At 48.9% G+C, this 8,799-nt stretch overlaps 1 protein-coding gene across 1 annotated transcript in view; it reads right to left on the bottom strand.

Annotated features, from left to right (window-relative positions):
* The window catches only part of CYS1 (cystin 1), an 18,144-nt gene that overhangs the window by 9,230 nt on the left and 115 nt on the right, over nt 1–8,799 (bottom strand). The window contains exon 2 of the mRNA XM_007456946.1: nt 8,602–8,778. Coding sequence (XP_007457008.1) covers nt 8,602–8,778 — 177 coding nt within the window. The remainder of the gene's footprint in view (nt 1–8,601; nt 8,779–8,799) is intronic.

Here is an 8,799-nt window from a genome sequence, read left to right as displayed (position 1 = left end):
ATTCCTGCTCGGGCAGCTCAGACTAGCTGAAAATTCTTTGATTTTTTTTTATTCAAAAAAAAATTAATTGTGGTAAAATACACACATCTTAAACCATCTTAACCTGAAATTTCCCATCTTAACCATTTGTAAGCGTACAGTTCAGTAAAGTACATTAACCAATCTCGCAAACTTCATCTTGCAGAACTGAACCCCTGTCCACATTAAACAACAACTCTCGACCCCCAAACCCCAGCAACCACCATTGTACTTCCGGTCCCATAGAAATGAGTCCTTTAGCACCTCACCTAAGTGGAATCATACAGTATTTGCCCTCTTGTGCCTGGCTTATTTCACTCAGCATAATGTCCTCGAGGTTCATCCATGTTGTAAGCATGTGCCAGAGCTTCGTTCGTTTTTAAGGCTGAATAATATTCCACTGTATGTGTATACCATGTTGTGTTTATCCATTCATCCATCAAGGGACACTGGGGTGGCTTCCACTTTTTGGCTATTGTGAACAATGCTCCTATGAACACGGGTGCACAGATATCTCTTTGAGACCCTCCTTTCAATTCTCTTGGGCATATGAGAAAGTTCTCTCGTATAATATTGACACCAATCTTCCTCCCTGCAGTTTTCAGTCACTGAGGCTGGTTATTTTCTCAGGGACAACAGAGAAGTAAAGTAATACTTTTACTCAACTACCCTTCAGCTATTTTTTATGAAGTCATCCAATAGGGACCCTAGTTCCCGCTTGTCCATTTCTGCTGGAACCAGCTTTTGCCATCACCTGCTGGGGCTTTTCCTCTCATCACCAGGTTTCGTAAGAGTCGTTACAGATATGGTTTCTCCCATCAGGAGGGCAACTGAGTGAAAGAGCAAGAAATCGGAATCAAACATTTGCATCGTCAGCCAGTTTCCACTTCTCTGCGCTGCTCCACTCACTACTAACGGGGACGCGCTGCCAGCTGTAGGGCAGCGATGATGTGGTGCATCAAGTATGTGGACTGGACGCCCCAAGGCTGCACTCACACAGAAGGCCATACTCTTTCTTTTCTAATTTCCCTGACAGCTCAGCTTTGTTGTATCTTTCATCTATTTACCTGTGTTTCCTTCTGTGGTTTGAATATGAGGTTCTTCCTCTCATCAATTTAAGTCTTTAACTTGACTTTCTCAGACGCAAAATGTGTTAGACAGGCCTCCCAGGAGATCCAACTTGCTGAAGCCGCTCAGGAGCTTGTGAAAAGCAAAGACACAGCAGCCCCTGGGGGCTGCTCCAGGCCTAGTGCAGACACAAGCTCCCAGCCAGCAGGAAGCCTGCCACTCCTGCTCGGTAGGACACATCTGGACCCCGGAGAGGCCACGGCACCTGGACTGGGGCCGTGGGAACCTGGCTGAACTCAGGATGAGCGTGTGATGTGTCATCACTTGAGATCCTAGGGGTGCTTTGAAAAACTCACACCATAGCTGAACAAGAAGCAGAAAACATCCGAGGAAGAACTGAATAAGATGATTTCTTAAAGTCTTCTCTGGGACTTCCCTGGTGGCACAGTGGTTAAGAATCCGCCTGCCAATGCAGGGGACACAGGTTCGAGCCCTGGTCCGGGAAGATCCCACATGCCGCGGAGCAACTAAGTCCGTGCGCCACAACTACTGAGCCTGCGCTCTAGAGCCCACGAGCCACAACTACTGAAGCCTGCGCACCTAGAACCCGTGCTCCACAACAAAGCCTGCACACCGCCACTAGAGAAAGCCTGCGTGTGCCAGTGAGGACCAACACAGACAAAAATTAATTAATTAATTAACTAAAAGAAAAAAAAAAGTCTCCTCTGACTCTTACAACTAGGGTTTTTGGAAAAAAAAGTGAAGTATCCGTGGTTAATCTTTAGAAAACCCACCGAATATTTTATTTAACAATATGTATATCCTGCTTCTTCTGTTTAAAGAGTTCTCCCCTTAACTCTTAAAGTTTAACAGCTTTATATGTATATATGTACCCATATCAATAATATATATAGTTGACCTGGAACAAGCTGTAGACGTCTGCAGAATACGATCTGACAGGTTTGACAGGTGTATCCACTGTTAAACCACATCCATCACCCCCGGGTGTTGCTCCCTCCTTCCCTCCTCCGCCTTCCCATTTGCAGGCGGCCACTAGTTGGGCCCTGTCACCGCACACCCGTGTGCCCTCTCTAGAAGCCTAAAGACATGGGGTCAGACAGCGTGCACCCTTTTTTGCCTGGCTTCCTTCACGCCGCACGACGAGCCTGAGACCCAGCCACCCTGTTGTGTTTTATCAGTAGACTTCCCCCTTCCTCTCTTAGAACTGTCCTTCTTTGGAGCCCAGGTTTGCTTATGCTTCATTATGGAAATGTTAACACATGCAGCGGAGGTACCGGATCTCCCGGCCTCGGCAGGTTTCAGCACTTTCCCAGTTGGGTTCAGTCCTCTCGCCCCCAGCGGGCGCTACTGTCCCCACGCGGCTCCACTTCATGGCTTCCCAGACAGCACACGCTGTAGGCCCAGTGGACTCTGCTGTGAGGGCTGCTTTGCCTTCCTGACGTGACAAAGGACTTCTGCAAAAGGAGGCTCTGACTCTGAAGCCACCAGTCCTAGGGCGCCCACCTCCCCTCACCAGGCCTTGCTTCAGGAAAGTGTTTCCGGAGACAGAAGGCCGGGGAGACCTGGAGAAGGTAAAGGGTGGGACTGAAGGAAAATAACAATAAATTACGTATCTACAGCGTTCTAACAGCTTATGAAGCACCTGCAAGCGCATCTTCACACGGGCAGCCGGATCCTCACCCCCGGAGGCAGATGACCTGGCATGGATCCTGGTCCTGCTGGGGATTTGGGCAATCACCCTGCTGGGACCCAAAGGCCTGGGATGTAAATGAGAAGGTAGCCTCGGTGGTCTCTAAGGTCCCTTCAGCTCCAGCAATCTGTGATTCTCAAACTGCGAAGAAACCAAAGCGGCCGAGTCTGCTGGGAATCTGAATGGGTCGCCTTGGGCTGGAGGCTGCCTTCTTAGCACTCAGGTGCTAAGAATCTCCGTCTGCACAAACCACTGCTGACCATCCGCACCGGATGGTCAAGTACGTGAACTTGATGAAATATTTTGCATTCATTAAAATAATAATGAAGAATATTATGCAACAGCATGAAAAGCCGCTTATGAGATAGATTACATAAAAAAATTTTAAGACTCTGTTATAATTCAATGATATATATCTTTAAAAGCTGTGACAAAGTGAGAGAGTGGCATGGACGTATATACACTACCAAACGTAAAATAGATAGCTAGTGGGAAGCAGCCGCATAGCACAGGGAGATCAGCTCGGTGCTTTGTGACCACCTAGAGGGCTGGGGTAGGGAGGGTGGGAGGGAGGGAGACGCAAGAGGGAAGAGATATGGGAACATATGTATATGTATAACTGATTCATTTTGTTATAAAGCAGAAACTAACACACCATTGTAAAGCAATTATACTCCAATAAAGATGTTAAAAAAAAAGAACAAAAGAAATGAAAACAGGTGACAGCTGATAAGTTAAAGAGTATATTGGGAAACATTTTAAATTGTTAATGATGCAATATGGTCTTTGCCTATACAGTTTTCTTAAGATTCTCAACATTACGGGAATTCTCTGGTGGTCCAGTGGTTAGGACTACACGTTCCCATTGCAGGGGGCACAGTTCAATCCCTGATCGGGGAGCTAAGGTCACGCAAGCCACGACACGGCATGGCCGAAAAAAAAAGGTTCTCAATATTGGCAAAAAATAAACAAACAAAAAAACCTACCTGGAAACAGCCTGAATATCTCACAATAAGAGATTAATTAAATAACACTACCTCTGGATGGTGGGCAAATTATGAAGACATTATGATGGGAGAAATGCTTATACTATAATGCTAAATAAAAGGATGCTATAAATTGTATATCTACACTATGCTCTTTTTTTTTTAAGGGAACTTTATTATTATTTTTTAATTTATTTTTGGCTGCGTTGGGTCTTCGTTGCTGCGCGTGGGCTTTCTCTAGTTGTGGCGAGCAGGGGCTACTCTTTGCTGTGGTGCGCGGGCTTCTCATTGAGGTGGCTTCTCTTGTTGTGGAGCATGGGGCTCTAGGTGCACGGGCTCAGTAGTTGTGGCTCGTGGGCTCCAGAGAGCAGGCTCGGTAGTTGTGGCGCACGGGCTTAGTTGCTCCACAGCATGTGGGATCTTCCCGGACCAGGGGTCGAACCCGTGTCCCCTGTGTTGGCAGGTGGATTCTTAACCACTGCACCACCAGGGAAGCCCTATGAGCAATCTTTATTTCCTTTTCTACATATTTTTTTAATATATATTTTTTCTGTTTTCCAATTTTTCTGCAATGAGCATATATTCCTTTACAATTGTAGAGTGAAGCTAATATAGGGCTTATCTTTTTATTTAAAACCTCTCATGTGGGACTTCCCTGGTGGTCCAGTAGGTAAGACTCTGCGCTCCCAATGCAGGGCGCCCGGGTTCAATCCCTGGTCAGGGAACTAGATCCTGCATGCGTGCCGCAACTAAGAAGCCCACGTGCCACAACTATGAGCCCGCATGCCACAACTAAGACCTGGCGCAGCCTAAATAAATAAATGAATAAAATATTTTTTTAAAAAACCCACATCTCTCATGAGTAGGATCATTTTAAGTATTTTATTGCAGAGAACAACCAAGAACAATTTTTTTCTCACATGCATGTATATTACCTATTCTAACTTCAAAAACAAACACTTAAAAGTAAGCATAACCTTTTCTGGGCTGAACACATCTTTAGAGACTGGAACACATCTTGTACACACTCATGGAAGCCGGGGTATGGAGACCTATCTCAGAGGAAAACTGGGCACCAGAGGAATCAGGGAACAAGTGAGAATCCCTCCTGATGGCAAATTCACTCAGTTAAAATTCCAGTATACACAGTGCTCTACAGAGGTATAGTCAGAACGACTCCAACTGGCTCGTTCAAACTGCACGATACTGGCCAAGTGAACTATCTCTCTGGGCCTTGTACACTCCCCTCTGACATGAAGTTGGGGGGAGGCGACACCAATTTGGCAGGTACCTATTCTGATGAGGATTAAGTAAAGCAATGGAGGTAAGGAGCCGGCTGTTAGAATAGCCTGAATAAATAGCGGCTGTATTACAACGTCTGAACAATTTCCGAGTGATTATAAGTGAACAGCAAAGCCCTCTGTTTCATAGGAATCAAAACCGATACAGGATGGGGAAAGGACTCTTTCTGAGTCTTTTGCCTCTTTGTTCTTCTGCTTCTGCCCCCGTGCAACCAGTAACATGCTTACACACAGGGGCTCATGAAAATGCTCAAGTAAAAGGATGCTGGTGACAGATGTACTAAGTGAATAATTGGGAGTCTCACAACTTTTAGTAAAAACTGTATGACCCATAAGCACATAAACATCTGAATGAATAAGGAGGCTGCCTAAAATAACATTCAGGGGGTATTATGAGGACAAGACGGGTGGTACTTTTATCAGACAAAATACAGGTTCTTGATGAGTTTGCTTGGGGAATGCTACGGATTACTGAATGTTAAAAAAAAAAATCGTAAAGAAAAACGGGCCAGGCATTAGTGCCACTGTGAGCAGAGCACTGGAAGTGCTGGATCTGCCTTGTGACTTGGACATCTGGAAAATGGAAAAGGCATGGAACATTCCAGGTTGTCTGCAGAGGGGCTGGAGCCCGGCAGGCCTGCTACAAACTCTGCTACCCCCACTTACTGGCTGTGTGGCTTTGGGTATGTTATCAATCTCCTGGGACTGAGATGGCCTTGTTTGTAAAATAGAAAGCACTGTTTATCTAAAAGGCTGTTTGAAGAGGGGAACGTGGGACAATGACCAGGAAGTACCTAATTCAGTCCTTAACACAGAACAGGTGCCCAACGGATGTAATCCTCCTTCCCCTTCTTTACTGTGCACGTCATCTGACAGGAAACCGAACATCTCATGCGCATCTCTGCAGTGAACACGCACCCAAACTTAAAACTGCATGAAGGGAAAGACTTCTTTCTAGCTGACATGTACTGGTACCAAGAATTTATGGAACTGGACTGGAAACTAGGAATGTCATGGAAATGCTCTTTATTTAGGGAAGTGTCTCAGTAGCTATATTTCAGTGAATGTAAATCCACACACAGACTGTCACGGGTTCCCCAGTGGCCTTGGCCTCATTCATCCCATTTTCTCCCTGAGATCCTGTTTCTTGGGCATGGGGATTTGTAATACAGCCGCAGTGCAGAGAGACTACTGTATCCTTCACATTTGTGTCTTACCTCAAATATGCCCATAATTTTTCCTAAATTTACAATCCAGAGTGAAAATCCTCTTACCTAGTGTTTCATTACAAAGTATTACGGTTCACAGACAAAAAAATATATATATATTTAACTGAAAGTCGCTTCCACCAAAATGTAAGGGAAAAATTTACCTTGATTCAGAACATATACACAATAAGAGCTGAAAAACTCCATGCACGGGTTCGTGCCCCGGTCCGCGAGGATCCCACATGCCATGGAGCGGCTGGGCCCGTGAGCCATGGCCGCTGAGCCTGCGCGTCCGGAGCCTGTACTCCGCAACGGGAGACGCCGCAACAGTGAGAGGCCCACGTACCGCAAAAAAAAAAAAAAAAAAAAGAAACATCTATGGTACAAAAGATACAAACAATCCACATCCAAAAGCGCAACCCCAGCTGGCTGACTTCACCTCCTAGTCTCTCTCGACTCCATCCCCTTCAGCCCTCTCACTGCGCTGCTGCCCTCAGGACCTGCCCGTCTGGACCGCTGAAGCAGCCCCTAGTCCTTACTCTGCCCGGTTCATCCTCCCCATGGCTGTTGGTCCAACCTTCCTAAGACACAAAATGTCACTCCCCTTAGTCCTTCAAAGATACCCACGGCTTTTATGGTAAAGTCCAAACTCCTCAGCAGGGAATACTCCTAGCGTGGCATGTCCGTAGCCTGGCATTCACCCTTCCCAACCTCTTCAACTCCCGTGCTCCCACCCACACCCTGGGTACCATGTGCCCCGGCCGCCATTGCCTTCGCATGCAGGCTTCTCTCTGCCCAAATGCTCTTTGCTGCTTGTTCGCCTGGCTAGTGCCACAGACCCTTCCAGATGCAGCTCAAGTGCTGTCCTGCTGGTATGCTGACCTAACTTCTCCAGAGGACCAGTTGCTCCTCCTGTGGACTCTCTCTACAGACTGCCCACAGGTGTTCTACTTTTTGTTTGCAGAGCCCTCTCCCCCATTACACTGTCAACTTCTTGAGGGCAAGGACTGCGTGCCATCAGCGTTCGTCTCTAGCACCCAGAGCGATGCCCGGCACACAGTAAGTGCTCAAGCAATACCTGAGAAATGACTGAAAGAATGAGTAAGGCAGCCCATGCACCCCAGGAGTTGCTGTGATACTCAACGAATGGGGGTGGGGATGGGGGAGGGAAATCCATTCTCTCTGTTTTCTTTCCATTTTCCCTTCTGAAGTTTCCAAAGCACTTGACAACTGATCCCTAAAAGATTGCTTCCATGCCGTCTCAGAATTTCCCCCATTTTGAGGGTTATATAATGGAACTCTGATGTAATCTTAAAGGAATCTTGTTATATAATTGGGTCTCACTTGCTGCAGCTCACTTTGGGAGGGTAGCAGGGGCTGGGCAGGAGGACAGGGGAGGAAGACCCTGCAGTGTCCGGGTTGGCCCAGTCCTTTCCACCCACCCCTCCCCACCTCACTGAGGAGCTTCCAGGATTCCACTGCTTGGTGGCTGCCCCGGAAGACACCTCCCTCTGGTCCCAGCAGTCGTTAAGCAAAGCCTGCAGGACTCCAGGGAAGGGGGGAACTGCCTTGGACATCCTCCTCAAGCCCAGGAGCTGATATCACAGATCTTGTTCATTCAGCTCTGCTGGAGTGAAGGCTGTTGCCATACGAGACTGCTCACTTTTATTGTTTTTCTAGAACAGCGGGGATGTTATTACAAGTGTTCTGGAAGAGAGAAGAGGGAAGCCAAAAAGAAATTGCAGAGCATCTTAAAAATAGCCAGTAGTGTGCCAACTGCTTGACCACAAGGCAAAGATCCTGATGTGTCTGACGCAAGGGGCCTTTGTAAACACTGTTTGGCTACCGGTCCCACCTCTTAGCATCCTCCTCCGACAGTGCCCGGGGAATGGCAAAGGGGGAGGGAGGTACCTGAGAAGAAAGCAGCCCCTACCTAGGCTGGAAGGAGCCACAGTTCCAAAAGGAAAAAAAAAGGCAAGCTCTGGCCAGAAGCAAGCCTGGGAGATGCATTTCTGCTAAGGGATGTCTGTCTCCCTGCCTTTTAAGGCTGCTGCCAGCACAGCACTGTCACCCCCCAAATTGGAGGCAGTGAGACCAGCACCCAGAGGAGGCAGAGAGGGGAAGGGGGCGAGCAGGGAGCGCGCGGCGGGACGGCCGCGGGGGCTGGGGGACAGGGCAACAGGGCGGGGGCCCCGGAAGGACAGGGCGCGGCGTGCGGGCCGCCGGGGAGGGGGCTCCGGGGCAGGAACCGGCGCAGCTGCCCCACCGGCTCCGCGGGCTCCGACACTCACCGGGCTCCCGGCGCCGGCTGCGGGTCGGGGCCGCGCCGGGCCCCGCGGGGCCAGCTCCCCGGGGCCCCAGGCCGCCGACTCGGCCAGCAGCTGGTCCAGCAGACGAAGCGTCTCGTCCCCGCCGTCGGGGGGCGCCGCGGGGCCGGGGCCGGCCGCCCCCTCCACCGCCTCCGCCGCCGCCGCCTCCCCGGCCTCCTCCCGGGCCGCCGCCGCCGC

The sequence above is a fragment of the Lipotes vexillifer genome, unplaced genomic scaffold (assembly GCF_000442215.2).
Source record: "Lipotes vexillifer unplaced genomic scaffold, Lipotes_vexillifer_v1.1 scaffold390, whole genome shotgun sequence".
In the NCBI taxonomy this organism is placed as follows: Eukaryota; Metazoa; Chordata; class Mammalia; order Artiodactyla; family Lipotidae; genus Lipotes; species Lipotes vexillifer.
The sequence above is the reverse complement of the archived record's forward strand: the minus strand, read 5'-3'. Positions and strand labels throughout refer to the sequence as shown.